This window comes from Hylobates moloch, unplaced genomic scaffold, assembly GCF_009828535.3.
Source record: "Hylobates moloch isolate HMO894 unplaced genomic scaffold, HMol_V3 SCAFFOLD_19, whole genome shotgun sequence".
NCBI lineage: Eukaryota > Metazoa > Chordata > Mammalia > Primates > Hylobatidae > Hylobates > Hylobates moloch.
The window spans coordinates 20,886,230-20,905,624 of NW_026652294.1; the positions used below are offsets into that span (position 1 = coordinate 20,886,230).

The 19,395-nt window shown below is 56.4% G+C and overlaps 1 protein-coding gene across 3 annotated transcripts in view; it reads left to right on the forward strand.

Moving 5' to 3' along the window:
- CACNA1I (calcium voltage-gated channel subunit alpha1 I) overlaps positions 1–4,644 on the forward strand; it is a 31,984-nt gene extending 27,340 nt beyond the window's left edge. For all 3 annotated transcript variants that reach the window (XM_058431235.1, XM_032138406.2, XM_058431234.1), the window contains exon 27: positions 615–4,644. In XM_058431235.1, the coding sequence (XP_058287218.1) occupies positions 615–1,259 (645 nt within the window). In that variant the 3' untranslated portion in view covers positions 1,260–4,644. The remainder of the gene's footprint in view (positions 1–614) is intronic.
- Positions 4,645–19,395: the final 14,751 nt, after the last annotated feature.

The following is a 19,395-nucleotide window of genomic DNA, read 5'->3' on the forward strand; positions in this document are numbered from 1 at the left end:
CCTGGGGAGGGGCTGGAGGTGGGGGGCCCCGGGGTTGGGAGGTGGGGGCTGGGCAGCTGGGAGGTGGCGGTCCCTGGGACTGGGAGGTGGGAGCTGGGCGGCTGGAAGATGGGGGGCCCTGGGGCTGGGAGGTAGGAGCCCCCGGGGCCGGGAGGTGGGGGCCAGGGGCCGGAGCAAGTGGGAGGTACCGGAACCAGTGGGAGCAGCCAGGGCTGGGGCCGCGTCAGACCATGGGGGGTGCGGTGGGGGTGCCACGTGCCCTGGGGGAGGGCGGTGGGCCCAGGGCTTTCCCTTGGAGTGAGCCTGGAGCCTTCCGTGAAGGGCAGGGCCGGGTCTGACCTGGGTTTGAGGTGGATGCTAGCTCCTCTCGGGGGACCTCTCGGGGCAGGTGGAGGCCCTGCGGTGACTGCCGCCTAAGTTGGACGTGCGGAGGGGAGAAGCCCTGCTCTGAAGGGAGCTCCTTGGATGGGGGCTGCCTGCTGCCTGCTGTGCCGCGGAGGGGGGCATCTAGGTTGCTGGGGAGGGGGGCGTCTAGGTTGCTGGGGAGGGGGGCGTCTAGGTTGCTGGGGTGGGGGCCGACACAGGCGGCCTCCACCGCTCCCACCCCCCCCCAGACCACCGGGAGCGACACGTCGCTGGACGCCAGCCCCAGCAGCTCCGCGGGCAGCCTGCAGACCACGCTCGAGGACAGCCTGACCCTGAGCGACAGCCCTCGACGCGCCCTGGGGCCGCCCGCGCTTGCTCCAGGACCCCGGGCCGGCCTGTCCCCCGCCGCTCGCCGCCGCCTGAGCCTGCGGGGCCGGGGCCTGTTCAGCCTGCGGGGGCTGCGGGCGCATCAGCGCAGCCACAGTAGCGGGGGCTCCACCAGCCCGGGCTGCACCCACCACGACTCCATGGACCCCTCGGACGAGGAGGGCCGCGGCGGCGCGGGCGGCGGGGGCGCGGGCAGCGAGCACTCGGAGACCCTCAGCAGCCTCTCGCTCACCTCCCTCTTCTGCCCGCCGCCCCCGCCGCCGCCCCCCGGCCTCACGCCCGCCAGGAAGTTCAGCAGCACCAGCAGCCTGGCCGCCCCCGGCCGCCCCCGCGCCGCCGCCCTGGCCCACGGCCTGGCCCGGAGCCCCTCGTGGGCCGCGGACCGCAGCAAGGACCCCCCGGGCCGGGCACCAATGCCCATGGGCCTGGGCCCCTTGGCGCCCCCGCCGCAACCGCTCCCCGGAGAGCTGGAGCCGGGAGACGCCGCCAGCAAGAGGAAGAGATGAGGGTCGCAGGGGCCCCCGGCCTCCCACCGTCCGCCCCGTCTCACCTTCTTTACCTCAGGAGCCAGGAGCAGACAGCAATACTTCGTCCACACCTGGGATCGCGCAGGGCCTGCAGGGCACAGGCGCCCGACAGCCGGGCTGAGCGGAGTCTGGGTTAGCCAGGCCTGCGTGGCCCACGGTGGCCCTTCCAGTGCATATACATATATATATATATATACACACACACACACACACACACACACACACACACACGCAGATATATATATATATATATATGTATATACACACACACATAGACAGACATATATATATATTTATTTTTTTTACTGAGAGCTTATGACTTCCAGAAAGTGCTAAAGGTGGGAGGTGGGCCAGGGTCTGGACGGGGCTTTTGTCTGACGCTCTGGGATTCTGGCCAGACCCACCCCAGGGCGCAGGTCCTGCCGGGGCGTCCCAGCTGTGTTTTTTGATGTCTCCTCCCTGGTTAAGAGTAGCTTGGAGAGGACCCTCAGGCCTCTGAGGGCACCAGGCCCCGGAGAAGAGGTGCAATTCAGGGGTGTGTGTGTGTTTTTTTTCCTTTAAAGAAGAAACGCTGCTAAGATCCCACGTGGCTCCCACGTGTCGGGGTGTCTGTCCTGTCATCCTGACTGTCTCGTTATTGTGAAGTCTTTCGTAGACACCCCAGAGCACACACATCCCCTTAGTCCACCGGTTAGATGTCTCTCTTTAGAAAAATCAGGGGTGAGTAGCTGTGTTTCCTTAGGACCGGGGTGGGGGATGGAGGGCAGCTCCAAGGCTGAGCTGGGGCTCTGGCCCCAGGGGAGGCCCCCAGCTCTTGAGCACTTCTGAGGGGGTGGGTTCCACCCCCAGGAGGATGGGGCTGGGTGGGGCAGGAGTGGAGGCAGCCTGCGGAAGAAGGGTGCGGGAGACTGAGCGGGCTGTGGCTTGCTTGGAGGGGCCAAGGTACCCGCCTGGTCTTGGCTGGCTCCAGCTGCCCTGCAGGTGCCCCTGGGCTCAGCCAGTTAGTTGTTCAGTCACTTAATGCCTTTTATCCCCAATATGGGCGCTGAGCTGTGGCTGTTCCTGGACACTGTGCTGTCCCTGTCCTAAGCAACTATGCCCCCGCCCCAGTAGGTTCAAGGCAAAGCAGCTCTGACTGAATTCTAGGCAGGGGTGGGGGCACCTGCCTGGGCCCTGGGTCCAGCCGCATCCCCACACCCAGCCTTTCGCGTCACCTGGAGGCCACATCCTCCTACCCCACCCGCCAGCCCCTGTCTCTCCTCCCCGCTGCCCCTAACTGCAGGTCAGCTTTCACTATAGCAGTGCTTCCCAAACGGGTTCTAGACAGGGGTGTTTGATTTGAAGAGTTACGCATTTATTTCACTATTTATTGGAAAAATATACATTGAACCAGTGATTTCACAGACATTTTGCTTAGGTAAGGCTACTTTTTTAAAAGGGAGTGACTTTCATGAAGTCAGTTTGAAGAAGGAGGTTGGGAGCATGTTGGTGGCAGTGATCTGGAGAGGCTGCAGAGGCCACGAGTTTGGAGATGCTGTACTTCAGCAATAACCTTGCCTTTGCTAAGACCCCCTCCGAGGGCTTCAGGGGGGCCTGCCGAGGGGGGGCCTTGTCCTTGTTCCCAAGCTCTGACTTGGAAGAACTCAGCTTGTGGCTGGGCTGGTGAGGGTGTTGGGTGCACCCTTCCCTTTTGGGCTGAGGGAGAGGGGGCTGGGCAGGGTTGTCAAGCCCACCCAGGAAACTGAGCCCCGGAGAGGGGAAGTGGCCAGTCCAGGATCCTTCAGGGCCCTGGCAGCAAAGAAGCTGGGGTGGCGTGGAGGGCCCCACTCCACACCCTAGAGCTGTGATGCTGAGCAAGGTGCCTGTGGTGGGAGGAATTGCCCGTTCCTCCCTGGGGGCAGGTAGACCTGTGGGGATGGCTGGGTCCAAGCTCACCACTGCCCGCTCCAGAGAGCCTCGGCCCTGCCTCCCTTTCCACAGAGGTGGTTTTATGTGGAACGAGGTACCTTGTCTGGGGAAGAAGTGGGGCTGGGCAGGCTTGACTGCTCCTGGCTGACCCTGAGCGCTGGCAGTTGGAGGGAGGCAGACAGACTTGACTTTTTGCAAGTCCGCGTGTTGCTGGAGGGACATGTGTATCGGAGCCCAGAAGAGGGGCTGTATGACCTGGGAAGACCATGTGGAAGGTTGGGCTTCAAGTTGACGGGATCAGACACCAGTCAAGCAGCCTCGGGTCATCTTGTGACTCCGCTGAGCAGCCTTTCCTGCTGTCACATGGGTTCAGAGCAGCTGAGCAGGGAACACATCCTAGGCAGGTCTGACGTGAAACCTCCCCTCACCCTGAACCGTGTGACTCCGGAACAAGGCGACACCTCGGGGCGGGTGTTCTAGGAAAAGGGATGGGCATGAGCGAAGGCTCCAGGGCCCACAGAGCAGGGCGTGTGGAGAAGGTGAAAGAGCTGAGCTCAGAGGCAGAGAAGCTCCTTGCAAGGAGCAGTGGGAGATGGCCTGGCCAATCCCAGGCTCCTGGAGGCCCCGCCTGCCGATCCCAGGCACTTGACCTTGTTCTTGTGGGTGACAGAGATGAGAACCAGGGAAGCTGTGATCCACTGGCCAGGACAAAGTCAACATGGGTGAGGGTTGGGCAAAGGGCCCTTCCTTCCTCCCCAACCCTGTGGTCTGGGGCCATGGCCTTAGGCTTGTGTCTATCACAAAAGCACAAATTTGCTCTAACCCATATGGGCCTGGCTGTGGGGAAAGTGGGGACCCAGGTCCCTGAGCTGTCTCTGCTGGGCTCTGTAGAGCGGTGGTGGGCAGGCACCTTGGCATCTGTGCAGAGACGGCCCAGTCTGGCCAAACCCTCTTCCTCTCCCCTGCTCTATCTTCTCCTGCACCAGGCAGCCCCTTAAAGGAGGACAGAGTGTGTAAAGCCTGTCTGCCTGTCTTCCCCCAAATCCTCAGCTCAGAGCCTTCCGCTTCCAGGGCCAACCCCAGCCCCGTTTGCTGCGTTGTGTAAGGGCTTGGGGTCTTAGAAGCTGCTCTTTAGCCCAGATACACATACTCTTTTTTTGTCTTTGTGCAATAATCAGTGTTCCTGGCAGAGCCTGGGCCAAGCTGCAGCCTACTGAGGAGGCAGAGGCCACCTCCTCCAGGAAGCCCTCGGCCTGGGCGGCAGCTGTGACTCTAGCACTCTCAGTCGCTGTACAGTTTCTATGGTGTGAATGAACTTCCCTCCTAGTTGCTGATGGCGCTGGTACCTGCTGGCCCAGATGGCACAGGTGTAGAGAAACCAAGCGGCAGCCACCACCAGTGTTGTTTTGAATAAAAGCCCAGAAGCCTATTTAAGAATTTCTCCGTGTGTCTCTGCTATTCTTTCTCCAGCAGGGTGGGTGTCAAGCTGAGGCTTCTCTCAAGGGAGGGGTGGCAGTGTCTCCTCCCCCATTTTCAGGCGTGGGGCCTGGGGCGTCGGGGACCTAGAACAATGCTCATGGCAGGGTGCTCTCATGGCCGCTGGGTGGCTGAGGGCCTGTGGAGCTAGGGAGGAGGCAGGCCTGGTTCCCACACTCTGCTGCTGTGTCTGAGGTGCTGGACCCGGGCGAGAGGGTCACGTGGGAAGAATACTTACCCTTTGGCACTGTCTATTTCTTTTTCTTTCTTTCTTTCTTTTTTTTTTTTTTTGAGACGGAGTCTCGCTCTGTTGCCCAGGCTCGAGTGCAGTGGCAAGATCTCGGCTTACTGCAAGGATCAAGCGATTCTCCCGCTTTAGCCTCCTGAGTAGCTGGGATTACAGGCACCTGCTACCATGCCTAGCTAAGTTTTGTATTTTTAGTAGAGACAGGGTTTCGCCACATTGGCCAGGCTGGTCTCGAACTCTTGACCTCAGGTGATCCACCCGCCTCAGGTGCTGGGATTACAGGCGTGAGCCACTGCGCCCGGCCTGCACAGTCTGTTTCTTGAGTGAGTCCTCATCAGATTGCCCTGACCCAAGGACAGGGACCGTGTTTACTCCTCCCGCCCGGAGCCTGGTGCAGGTTGAGATTCAGCAAATGTCAGCTCCGTGGCTGTATTTTGGAAGCAGAAGGGATTTCAAGGACCAACTAACACCTTATCTTATTTTTCCACTTGAGGAAACAGGCCTGGAAAGGCGGCAGGGTGTGGTCTGGGCCACACAGCGAGGCAGAGGCTGGGGTGACGGGCACCCGCATGCCACCTCCACAGCCAGAGGCGCGGCCCCTGGGGAGGAGAGCCCTGATTTGTCATCCTCTCTCTTCCCCGTTAATAATGGGATTAAAAGCAAGTTGCTGCCAAGGAGAGAGACTGGCTTAAAAAAAAAAAAAAACCCAAGAACATTTTAAGAGAATGAAAAACTTCAGCCATCAGCACTTTTTATTTAGACCTGAATTCATGAATTTTAACCAAATAAACACAGGCATGTTAGGTATTAATATATGTAAGATTATGCACAACCACTATTATGGCTGTAATGAAAATTAGATTCTGACTCTTGTGGTGCTCCAGGAGGGAGGCATCCTCCGGTTTCTAGCGCAGTGACCTCGGATTGCTGTCACCATGGTAACAGGCTGCGGTGGGAATCTGTGGACGCGAGGCTGGTCCTGTTGGGAGGGGTGGGGGTAGGGCCAGGCCGGGCCGGTGTGGATCTGCCGGCCCACATCTGCGCAGAGCTAGGGGCGCTTCGTCCCCTGGGCAGAGGCCAGCCTGAGCCTCAGAGGAGAAGGGGCTGGTCATCAGCAGGAGGGGATTGGTGGGGCAGAAACAGCAGGTGCACGGGGCCCCGCCCCACTCACCTTCATCTTCCTGTTCCCCCTCAGGCTGCCCCTCCAGGGAGGCGTCTGTGTCATCTTCAGTAAATCGTGGCTGCACACCCACACGCACCCAGCCTCTGCTAGGTGCTGGGGACACAGTGGTGATGGGTCCCTGCACTCACGGAGCCAGCACCTCAGAGTGGGAGAAAGATCCCAGACAGACAGGCACACAGCTGGGCCATTTCAGAGCCTGCAAGTGCCACGAAGGCAGCAGAGCCGGTGGAGTGACCGTGACCGGGGCTGGGGCTGGGGGTCTTCCTGGCTGGGTGGTCCGGGAGGACTGGCTGGGGCTTCCTGAAGAAGCAGAGGGGAGAGCCTTGCCGAGGCAGCGACCACCCCTTTCCAGATGAGAGGCAGGAGCATCGGAGGGCAGCATCCAGATGAGACCCAGGGCTCCTGGCTGCATGAGAACATTGAACACGCCAGGAACACATCTACAGCATGAGCAGGTCCCATGCAGTATTTGGGACATATTCACACTAAAAAGTTATTTGTTGCTTATCTGAAATTCAGATTTAACTGACTGTCCTTATTCTTCTTGGCGAAGTCGGCAAGCCTGTCAGAGAGTGGGGGGTGACTTCCCTGGGCCATGAGCAGCCATGCCCTGCCTGATCACCTGCCTGGCACCCCTGCCCGATGGCCTGCCCAGCACCCCTGCCTGATCGCCTGCCTGGCACCCCTGCCCTGTCCTCCTGGGATGCTGCTTTTGGGTCGCCCGCCCACCTTGTCCCTGCAATCCCTTCTCAATGGGAGCCTGGTGAAGGAGAAACACCAGCTGACCCCACCTCTGCAGCTCAGCTCAGTGGTTCCATGGCTCCCGGAACCTGCCTGATGCCTGCAGAGCTCTGGGCGTTCCGGTCCTCATTCACTGCCCAGCGTGGCTTCATGGACCAGCCATGCTGACCTGCCCTGCTCTGCCCTTCTCCCACCTTTGCTGGGCTCTTCACCCTTCAAGCCCCCACTTAGGCGTCACGGTCTCGAGAAACTTCCTTGTCACTCCAGGCTGTTCCCACCCTCTGACTGTCAGCTCCTCCCTGAAAAAAATTAGCCATTTAAGAAACTGTGAAGTATACACAAATGACGTAAAATTTACCATTTTAATTCTTATTAAGCGTAGAGTTCAGTGGCATTAGGAATGTTCCTAGACACTTCTCAAAAGAAAACTTATGAAAAAAACCTCATCATCACTGGTCATTAAAGAAATGCAAATCAGGCCGGGCGCGGTGGCTCACGCTTGTAATCCCAGCACTTTGGGAGGCCGAGGCGGGCGGATCACGAGGTCAGGAGATCGAGACCACAGTGAAACCCCGTCTCTACTAAAAAATACAAAAAATTAGCTGGGCGTGGTGGCGGGCGCCTGTAGTCCCAGCTACTCGGAGAGGCTGAGGCAGGAGAACGGCGTGAACCCGGGAGGCGGAGCTTGCAGTGAGCCGAGATTGCGCCACTGCACTCCAGCCTGGGCGACAGAGCAAGACTCCGTCTCCAAAAAAAAAAAAAAAAAAAAAGAAATGCAAATCAAAACCATAATGGAGATACCATCTCATGCCAGTGAGAATGGCGATCATTAAAAAGTCAGGAAAAAACAGATGCTGGTGAGGCTGTGGAGAAACAGGAACACTTTTACACTGATGGTGGGAGTATAAATTAGTTCAACCATTGCGGAATCCAGTGTGGCAACGCCTCAAGGATCTAGAACCAGAAATACCATTTGACCCAGCAATGCCATTACTGGGTATAGCCCCAAAGGAATATAAATCATTCTACTATAAAAACACATGCACACGTATGTTTACTGCAGCACTATATACAATAGCAAAGACTTGGAACCAACCCAAATGCCCATCAATGATAGACTGGATGAAGAAAATGTGGCACATATACACCATGGAATACTATGCAGCCATAAAAAAGAATAAATTCATGTCCTTTGTTCATGTCCTCCAGGGCGGCAGGCTCCCCATTCCCACCTCGGCGATTCGTTTCTTTGTGAGGCTGGATTGACCCTTGGATGGGTGATGTGCAGTGGGGTTTTTTCCTCCCATGTCTTCCTCTTTCCATCTTCCCTCCTCTCTTTCTGGCACACTCTTGCTGTGTGGTCCTCGAGCCACCCTGATCTTTGTTTCCAGAAGCCCAAAGGAGAACTTGGAGAGTGCGGAAAAGAGAGGAGGGAGTTTGCAGCGAGGAGGAGGAGAGAGGGGCTGGGGCCCAAGAGGAGTGGCTGTGGGGGCTCCGCCTGGGCAGAGCGGCCCCCTGGGCCCCTTGTGGTCTGGAAGAAGCCAGGACCACTGGCAAGAGGGGTGCACATCTTAGGCCACAGGGCTCGGCTACAGGGCCCTGTACAGTGCCGTGGCACAGTGCAAGGAGGCACAGCCTGGAGGGGTGGACTGAAGAAGAGCCGGGCTGATGGATGGGGGCAGAGAGGTGGCCGGGCCTCTCTGAGCTCCTGGGCTGGGAGGCGCCCTGCCCTGCTGAAGGGTCTGCTGCACCCACTCCCCAGCTGGATGGGGCCCAGGCCCCTCCTGAGCAGGTACCTGCCAGGCCATACGCAGCTCCCACCACCCTGCCTGCAGCTCACAGACTGGGGCCCGGCCTTCCTCATCTCCAGGGCTGGCCCTGAACTCCCGGAAGAGGCTTCTGTGCCTCCCTGGAGATGACTGGAGGCAGTGGGGAGAGATGGGCTCCTGCAGGCACTGACTTCTTCCTTCACTGTCCCCAGCCCTTAGCCTTCCCTGCCTCTGTTCCCCCCATCCCTACCTCTCTCTCCCTGTCCCATTCTCAGCCTCTTCCTGTCTCTCTCGGTCTCTGCCTCTCGCTTTTTTGTCTGTCTCTCTCACTCTCTCCCTCCCTTTCTTCTTCCCTCTCTCTCTTTCCCTCCCTCAGTCTTTCTGTGTCTTCCTCTCTCTCCCATCCTCTCTCTCTGTCTCTTCCTCCTTTTTTCTATCTGTCTGTCATCTATCTCTCTATGTTCATCCCTTCATCCGTCTCTGTGTCTCCCTCCCTCTCTCTGTCTCTCCCTCTCTGCCTCTCTGCGCAGACTTTGCACGCCTCCTGTCCATTTCCTCCCTCAGAGGGAGGGGCTCGTCCATCTCGGGAGGAGAGCCAGATTCCTGGTCCTATCCTCACCTCCTGTATCCCCTGCGAAGGTGGGGGCACTCAGGACAGGGCTGCAGCCCCACTGTCAGCCCCTGAGTGATTGTGGCCCAGGGTCACCCTCACTGGGCAGATGGGGACCATGTATGGCACTGGGTCTGATGCTGAACTCAGGGCTCAGGGGCTTCTCTCCACTCCCCAGGGCACCCCCTCTACATGCTCTCAACATGGGGTGTCCCCACAAAGCACATGTTCCTGGGAGGCTTGAAGAGGCAAAAGTCAGGACCTCTGGGCTTCGGTTGGCTGCAGATCAGGGTGCAGGCCGCCTGCAACCACAGGGAGGGGGCATCTTTCCAGGCAGCCACGGGGAGGGACATGGGCACAGGTCTGTCACTGCGGCCCCCTCCTGCAGCCAGGTGGGCATTTGGAGGGAGCCCCAGGAGTGCCGTTCGCAGCTGTGACGGGCGGGCCATGGGCGTCTCAGGAACATGCCAGGTGAGAGGCGCTCCATCCAAGCCAGAGCACTGCGAGGGGTGGCTGCTCAGACGGGTCTCAATGGTGGCTGCTCTGTCCCTGCTCTGGGTATGACCCCTCCTGGGCGTGTGAGCAGGACCTGGTCACCCACTTCCTGCTAATGAGTAGAATATTGCATAAGTGGTGGGATGCTGCCTCCGAGAGTGGATGACAGAAAGACGCGGGCTCCTGTCTTGCTCCACGTGGGAGCTGCCCTGCAGAGAAGCCCACGAGCCGAGGAACCGAAGATGACACCCTCTGGCCAACACCCAGCAAGGAGCGGAGACCTTCAGCCTACAGCCCTCAAGGGACAGAGCCTCCAGCCAGCCAGCCCCAGCCCATGTGTGGATGGCAGCATCAGAGAGACTCCACGCCAGAGAGGCTCCCGTCAAGCTGCGTCCTGGTTCCCAGCCACAGAAACTGTGAAATAATAAATGTTGTTGTTTTAAGCTGCTAAATTTGGGGTAATTTGTTTCACAGGCACAAACTAATACAAGTACACTCCGTACTGTGCTATGAAATCATGCCCTATATTATATGGAATTCTAGAACAGGAAAAATCAATCTATGGTGGGAAAAAGCCCTCAGAACGGTGGTTGCCTCCTGGGAGTAGGGGCAGGGTTGACTGAGGAGAGGCACGAAGAAGCTTCAGGCTGGGATGATGGTGAGTGACGTCCATTCTGATGGGGCGTGGGTTACACGGGTGTATGCATTTGTCAACATCCAGAAAATGTCTTTCAAGATTTGCAGATTTCCCTGTATGTCAATGTCACATGAGAAATAATAAACACTGCAGCATTTGGAGGAAGTGTGCTGATGTCTTTGGTTTTCTTTGAAACGCATTGAAAAATAAGATGTATTGCTGAGTGGAGAGCGGGATGGTTGGATGGATATACAATAAAGCAAGTATTATTCTACATAAATGGTAGAATTCTAAGTGATGAGCATAAGAATGCTCACTGAACTTTTTTTTTTTTTTTTTTTGAGGGGGAGTCTCACTCTGTCGCCCAGGCTGGAGTGCAGTGGTGCTATCTCGGCTCACTGCAAGCTCCGCCTCCCAGGTTCACATCATTCTCCTTCCTCAGCCTCCTGAGTAGCTGGGACTACAGGCGCCCACCACCACACCTGGCTAATTTTTATTTTTTTTTTTTTGTATTTTTAGTAGAAGTGGGATTTCACCCAGGATGGTCTCGATCTCCTGACCTTGTGACCCGCCCACCTTGGCCTCCCAAAGTGTTGGGATTACAGGCATTAGCCAGCATGCCCGGTCCACTAAACACTTTTTCTCAACTTTGTTGTGTGTCTAAACATTTCATAAAACACCAGGAAAAATCATTTATTTCACCAATGTTCACAGCATGCTTAATGGCAAAAATAAGAATAATGAAATGGCTCTGTGGTCTGAGTAGTCATTCTAATCAGGGTTTCTTACATGCTAGGCATCTGAAGAGGCTTCTTAATGTGTTCTTTCATCCTGATTGCTACCCACAAGGAAGCAGTGATGGTTCTTAATTTACAGATGGGGAAACTGAGACACGGGGAACTCTGCATAGAGGCCATGCAAGAAGGACGTGGCAGAGCTGAGATTTCTCCAGGTCCAGGTGCTCTGAATGATTGAGCTGTGTTAACTTACGGGTTGCCATTTCCACCTGTGCCTCAGTTTCCCAGTGTCTCAGAGATACAAATTGCCATGTGGGTGAAGTCAGGTGACAGCAGTTCACTCTGCCCAGCTGTGCTATAGCGCCGGTGCACAGCAGGTGCAGTGGCCGGAGGAAGGGCAGGTGCTGTCCCCTCCTGGCTGTGTCTTCCCTTTGAGGCTGGCCTCCTCTGGATGTGGGGCTCGGCCACCTGGCTGGGAGGTTTCTCTGGGGGCCTCACTCATGAGGTCCAGTCTGTGTCACATCCAGAAGTGACTTGGTGAAAAGATGCACCACTTCACAGCAGCCCTGGGCTGTGGCTCCAGGCTGTCCCTTTGCAAGGAAGGAGGTGGTTCAGGCCCCCACAGCCCTGGCCTGCGAGGAAAGCCTCAGAGCCCATCTCCGAGAGTATCCACGGGGCTTGGGAAACAGCCTCCCTAAGTCTCCCAGCCCTTGTAATGTGCATTGTAATCCCACGCTTTGCACAGTGGAGAGATGGAGGAAAGGACTCAGAGAATAGCACAGGGCTCTCTTGCCCCTGGGCCTTGGCCCATGCCGCTCCTGGCACTGGGGTCACCTCTGTGACCACCACTCCCGCTCTCCTTGCACCCCTGAATGGTGTTAGGTGTTACAGGTTCTATATCCCCATGAGCCTCTCCAGGCAGGGACAAAGCCAGATTCTCCTTTAAATCCCCTCTCTGGCTGGGGGCCTGGCACAGTGAAGACGGAGGAAGGAGCCTGAAGCAGGGCCTGGGGAGAGACGCAGGGGTGCAGGGGTGGGTGCCTGGGCTTCACCACCCTTCACCCACACGCCAGCTTGCTGAAGCTGTGTTCTCCTTCCCGCTTCTGCGAATGAGGAATGGAGGCTGAGGGAGGTGAAGTAACCTCTCCAGGGACCCCACCCACAGGGCATCACCAGGACTAGCCCTGACCGGTGGACTCTGAGGCCCGTGCTCTTTCTGGCTGGAGGCACAGGTTTTAAGGATGTAAGGGAAAATAAACCGCTCTTCGCAGACCTCTGTGGGCTTCTGGGAGTCCTTCACAGCCGATTAACGGGCAGGCGGTGCTCTCAGCTTCCCACTGCTCTTTGATCCTAAAACCCAGGGGCTCTGCTCTGAAATGGGGTAACCAGAGGGGACGGTGCAGAGGAGGAGAAATTTTTCTCTGTCCTGCAGTGCAGCGACTAAAATAGAGCCTCATCAGGTCACAGGGCTGGCCCAGGCTGCAGGAAGCGCAGGAGGTGGACAGGGAGGCTGTGGGTTGCACCCAGGCCCTGGGGCCTCCTCCTGCAGCGATGGGGGCAATGGGTGGCTCCAGATGTGACCCAGCTCCGGCCTCCTTTTTCATCTGGGATTTGTGTCCTGTGGCGCATGAGGCGGAGGGGAGGAGGAGCAGATGGGCTTCTGAGTGGCACTTTCTTTCTCAAGAACCTCCCGGTCACTGTGGATAAACACTGAACAGGTGCAGTCCAGGAGCTCTCCGTTTCCCGAGGTGGCATGGAAGGTAGGGGAAACCTCCCCCATCACCTCCCCCATCACTCTCCATCACCTCCCCTTTACCTCCCCTTCATCACCTCTCCCATTACTCTCCATCACCTCCCTTTCACCTCCCCATCACCTCCTCCTTCACCTCCCCTTCATCACCTCCCCCATCACTCACCATCACCTCCCCTTCACCTCCCCATCACCTCCTCCTTCACCTCCCCATCACCTCCTCCTTCACCTCCCCATCACCTCCTCCTTCACCTCCCCATCACCACCTCTCCCCATCACCTCCTCCTTCACCTCCCCATCACCGCCTCCTTCACCTCACCTTCACCTCCCCTTCACCTCCCCATCACCTCCTCCTTCACCTCCCCATCACCGCCTGCTTCACCTCCCCATCACCTCCTCCTTCACCTCCCCATCACCTCCTCCTTCACCTCCCCATCACCTCCTCCTTCCCCTCCCCATCACCTCCTCCTTCACCTCCCCATCACCGCCTCCTTCACCTCACCTTCACCTCCCCCATCACCTCCCCATCACTCCCCATCACCTCCCCCATCACCTCCGCCCGCCTTGGCCTCCCAAAGTGCTGGGATTACAGGTGTGAGCCACTGCGCCCGGCCTCTAAGGCAGGATTTCTATGTCACAGTCTCTGGGTAGAATTCTATGTTTTTGGAAAGCCTCTGTTTTTCCCCTGAAGGCCTTCAACAGATTGGATGAGGCCCACCCAGGTGACCAAGGGTAATTGCTTTTACTCACAGTTAACTGATTGTAGGTGTTAGTCATATCCACAAAATACCTCCACAGAAACATCTAGATTCGCGTTTGACTGAGCAACCGGGCACCGTAGCCCAGCCAGCCTGACACATAAATCAGAGGGTACAGCTGGGTTCAAACCCTGGCTCCAGCCAGTGTGAGTGGTGGCCCATCTGCTGTACCTGAGCCTTGGCGGCCGGCAGGCTGGTGGCACTTCTCCTGGTGGGCTGCTGAGAGGAGCAGAGAAGGCTGCGTGCATTGGGTTCCCAGCTGGGGGTCCTGACACCCGTCCTCTGGCCTGCTGTGTCGCTGCAGAGCCTGTTGTGGGAGTGTTGCTAGCCACAGGAAGCCAGTCCTCATCTCTGGGAGAAGAGCTTCTTTGCAGTCATTAGAGCTCTGATGGCTTCTTGCTGACATGTTTGCACAGTGGGCGGCCTGAGGACCCCAGTGACTGCAGGCAAGGTGTCATCGAGGCTTTGGAGATGAAATTTCTAGTCCTGCTAGCCCTGGGTCTGTGCCATCTCTGGAGTGTGCACTGTCTCCTGCCAGGTAAGGCTGGGCTGCTGCTAGAGTCCTACCTGTTCCAGCTGGGGGGAGGTCCGCCTGGGGCTCTGACTCCAGTGCCGTTGACCATGTGGTCCCTGCACAGGCATAGTCCTCCCCCAGGCCCTGCAGCCTTGGCCTGAATGTGCTGTTGCCTGAGTAACACGGCCCCTGTCCTCAGACACGCTGTGGCCATCGTCCTCTTGTCCCTGGGCCGCCTTTGTGTGTGCCTGTGTCCCCGACTACCTAGGAATTCCTGGAGAGCAGGGCCACAGCTGCGTTGTCTGGAGCTCGGTGGCCAGTGCAGGGCCTGGCCCAGAGCTTTGCCTTGGTGGGAAGAAGCAGGGGAAGCGGGGGAATCTTTATCAGCACCAGTGTCCCATTTGCAGTGCCAGGGGCCGCCTGGGCTCTGTAACCCGCCGTCCCACCTCCTGAGAGCCAGGCCAGATAAACATCCTGACGTCCCTACGCCAGACAGCGATTCTGCGTGTGACACTAAGCTGTGGGATCACAAAGAGAGGCTTTGATTCTGGCAAACGGTGGGCCCGAGGACTGTGCTGTCCCACCAGCTGACACACCCTTGGTCCCAGGGGTTTTCCTTCTGCTTGTTAACCCCTGACATGACAGGCAGCTCTCCTGTGAACAGTGACGAGGGACCCAGGCGCACCAATCTCATGGCTCTGCCATCGTCACCCTGAGACTTCTAAGGCCACTGAAGAAGGGGAAGGGCATGGAGCATTGTGTAGGAGGGTTTTATGGGCCAGGCACAGGAATAGTGCCCACCACTCCCACCCACATCCCACTGGACAGAACGCAGACACGTGGCCGTGCTCAGTGCAGGGGAATCTGGCGCTGCGGCCCAGCTGTGAGCCCAAAGGAAGAAGAAATGGTTTGGTAAAGCAGTGAGACCTGTTCTGCTACAGTCAGACTTTCTGGGGTGGGGGTGAGGTAGGAGGGCTTCTGCTACAAAACCCCTAAAAATCCAAGACAAGTTGCCACAAACTTCTTTATTCAGTGCACAGCTAAGTTTGCAAGGGAGTAAGGATAATTTCTGAGAGCCAGAAATGAAGAGGAAGCTGACGCCAGACAGGAAGCAAATGCTGACTTCTCGATGCCCCGAGGTGTTTTACCCACACCTGGGGCCTGGGACCTTGTGCAGGCAACAGAAGACACTACCTTATCTTGAGCTGACAAAAGGTTGGGAGTGGCACGTAAGACTCTTGTCTCAAGCTGGAGTCCTCAAAGGCTGTACCTTCAGTGTACCTTCAGTGTACAACAACCTTCTAGCAAAGAAAAATGACAACGATATTCATTCGTCCTGGCCTCTGCAATCAATGTGGATAAAAGGATTCCTTTCTAAGAATGTGTCAGTTTAGGCTGCGGGTTGCTCAGGGTTGGGTTCGAATTTTTGGAGTAGTCCAGAAACCCCAAGCCAATAAATTAGCCTAAAGAGATTTTGGGTTGGTGGACCTGGGCACATGGCCAGAGCAAGCCCTCATCAGGGTCCTACCAGGTCCCTACAGAACACCGCCAGGCCCACAGCCTCAAACTGAAAAACCTAGGAGAGAACATTCCACAGTGAGTCACAGTTGGAAGAAGCCATACATGTAAAACTAGATCAAAAGATCTGACGTTTGAATGATCAGAAATAGAATAAAAATAAGTTTAAAAATCCTAGGACAGGCACAGTGGCTCATGCCTGTAATCCCAGCACTTTGGGAGGCTGAGGCGGGCGGATCACCTGAGGTCAGGAGTTCAAGACCAGCCTGGCCAACATGGCGAAACCCCATCTCTACTAATAATACAAAAAAATTAGCTGGACATGGTGGTGCCTGCCTGTAATACCAGCTACTCGGGAGGCTGAGGCAGGAGAATCACTTGAACCCAGGAAGCAGAGGTTGCGGTGAGCTAAGATTGTGCCATTGCACTCCAACCTGGGCCACAGAGCGAGACTCCATCTCTAAAGACATTTAAAAAATGGAGAGCATAGACAAGGAAAAACAGACTACAAAAGTGTTCAGGGAGATATGAAAAAAGAGTCAAATAGAACTTCTTGAAATGCAAAATGTAATAAGTGAAATGAGAAACTCAGTGCGTCGGCTGAACAGCAAATAGACTCAGTGCAGGAGGGAATCAGTGGACTAGAAGATGGAGCTGAAGCGACTGCCAGAATATACAACGCAGGACAGAACTTGGGAGGTGGAAGCTCAGAGGGAAGGTCAGAGTGAGAAGCGAGAATGCTCATCCGCTCGCAGCTCCAGAAAGCGCTAAGAGGGAGAGGGGCGAGACTTGCTATTCAAAGAGGTAACAGCTGAGGATTTTCCAGAATTGTTAAAAGACACGAATTTCAGTTCAGAGAACATGATAAAGCCTGAACAATGGATTAAACAAAAAATCCAGGCTTGGACCCAACACAGTGATATACAATAGCAAAGAGACGGTTTCAAAAGAAGCTGCCGAGGAGACTAATTACCTACAAATGCATGGCAATTAGGTGGCATACCAACTTCCTGACCGCACTAATAGAGACCAGAGGCCTGGAAAACAACATTACCAAACACTAGTATGAACAGGTTAAACAACTGTCCACCTCGCATTTGTACTGAGTAAAAGTATCTTTCAAGAACAAGATGTCGGCGTCTTCGGACAAATCCCAAATGAGCTTGGAGCCTCCCTTGAGCCATTTCTAAAGGAAAATATTTCCAGAAGGAAGGTCCCAAGAGGCAAGAGTGAGAGGGCAAAGAAATGGCCAACTGGCGGGAGAACCTGAACACACATTCGCTTCATAGAACAATTGTCCTAAGGCCTAATTTGGGGGATAAAAGAGACTGAGCGTCCATCAGGATACTAGCGTTTCCCATGATGCTGATGTTGATGCTTTCTGGAAAAATACTAAATACCAGATTCTTCTAGAACTGTTTTCTGCTTTGCCGGTGCTCCGAGTACACACTTTGTCCACCTACGAGCACCTTGACCACGGTGCAGAAAACACTGTCGGGCCGCAAACTCTTGGCTGAAGGAGAGAATTCCCTGGATGCTGGTTCCCTTGGGACCCAGTCTCCCATGCCCCAGCCCAGTGGTTCTCCCCAGAAACACCTGGTCACTAAGACTCGGGTGCTGGGCCCTACCCAGAGTGGCTGATCCCTGCTGAGAATCTGCATTTCTACAAGCTCCCAGGTGCTGGTCCCAGACCAGTCTGAGAAGCGCTGCTGTAGCTGATGACCACCTCATCTCCTCAGCCTGTTACAGGGTTAACACCCCTCCTCCAGGAAGCCTTCTGGCAGAAACACCTCAGCAGGCAAGCTCTGCGTTTCTATCATGGTCTGCTCAGAAGGGAGCAGATGCGGAATCAGTTGCAGCTGAATGACTGGCTGTGTGAATGTTTTTGTTTTTGTTTTTGTTCTTTTTTTGAGATGGCGTTTCTCTCTTGTTGCCCAGGCTGGAGTGCAATGGTGCGATCTCTGCTCACTGCAACCTCCGCCTCCTGGGTTCAAGCGATTCTTAAAGGGCACATCTGGCTGAGGATCTTTGGGCAGGGCTAGAGGCTAAGGATACCTCTAGGCCCTCTCCCCCACCAAGAAACACACACACACCCCCACACACCCACACCCACACCACCCACACCCACACCCACAGCCCCCCCCACCCCGCACACCCTTTTCTCTTCACTGGAGCTTCCACGTAGGTCCACACCGCCTTTTGCCAGCCTTCCTGAGTGCCTGCTGCACCAGGCCAGGTGCTGGACTCTGGTTCATCCTACTGCCCTTTGCTCTGGATAAGTGGGGGCTAAAGCCCAGGGGCCTTTTGTAAAGATGGGATCATGGGCCCTGGGGTGCTTCTGCTAGCCCCCAACCCCTTCAGACCCCACTGGCCCCTTTCTGCTCTCCATACCCTAAGGGAAGGCCACATCCTGGCAAGTTCTCGTGCCTCCTCTCGCTAAAGCTGACAGTCGCCTGCCAGGGGGATTAACTGGAACGCCACGGGCAATTGATCCCAACAAGCTTAAGATGTCCCGTTCCAGGAGAAGGCCCTGCTGACAGGGGAGGCAGCTGCTGAGGCTGCTGACAGGGATCCTGCAGGAGCAGCTGTGAGCCCTCAGCCTGTCCTGGGGGACAGGCCCTGGGAGGGGAGGGGAGAAGGACAGTGCTGGGTGTACTGGGGTCATGGCTGCCCCCCAGGAGGGAGCTGGGGGTACTGAGGCTGCCCCAAGAGGTGCCAGAGGATTCAGGAATTCGGGGGGGCGGTGGGCAGTGGAGGCGCCTGGGGGTACTCAGGTGGCTGATTTATGAGGCCAGATTAAGAAGACTGATGACCTGTCCCTTAGCCAAGAAATGAGTCCTGTTGCAAACCGTTGAAGGGCACGAAGGTGGAGGAGGGACAGGCTTTGTAGACAGCAGTTTGGGAGAGTAATGAGGAATAATGGGCTGAAACGGAGCTGGATACCAGGAAAGCTGGCTTGGCTGTGAAGTCTGCATGAGCTGGAAGCTGGCGCTGGCAGCGAGGGATAGGGTCGTGATCTTGAATCATGGGGAACCCGACTGGACCAGGCGTGGGAGGCAGAATGGGATTTGGCCCAAGACTATTCATCTGCAGCCACCTTGGGCTATGCGGTCACCCTGCTGTCCCTGGACTGCCTAACTCAGGTGGGTCAGAAGTTGGCCTATGTTCCCACTCAAGTGGGGCACCTGCAGGCTGCCTGTGGGCCCAGAGTGGCCAGGAGGGGTTGGGGCCCCAAAGAGTGACTGGCTGGAGGAGGAAAGCTACAGGTGTGGCCTGGGCCCTGGGCTCCAGGCAGGCTGAGACCCCATTGCACAGTGGGGCACCTGAGGCCACAGTGTGCAGAGCAGGGATGCCAACGCCACAAGGGCCAGTTCCAGAGCCCAGCTTTCTGTTTAGGTTTTTTTTTTTTTTTTTTTTTTGAGGCAAAGTCTCGCTCTGTGGCCCAGGCTGGAGTGCAGAGGCGCGATCTCGGTGCACTGCAACCTCCACTTCCCAGGTTCAAGTGATTCTCCTGCCTCAGCCTCCTGAGTAGTTGGGACTACAGGCATGCGCCACCACACCTGGCTAATTTTTGTATTTTTAGTAGAGACAGGGTTTCAGCATGTTGGCCAGGATGGTCTCGATTTCCTGACCTCGTGATCCGCCCGTCTCGGCCTCCCAAAGTACTGGGATGACAGGCGTGAGCCACCGCGCTTGGCCTGTTTAGGATTCTTGAAGCAAATTCCATTTCTGTTCAGGAGCTGCAAAGTAAATTTCGAGAGGAGCTCTGCTT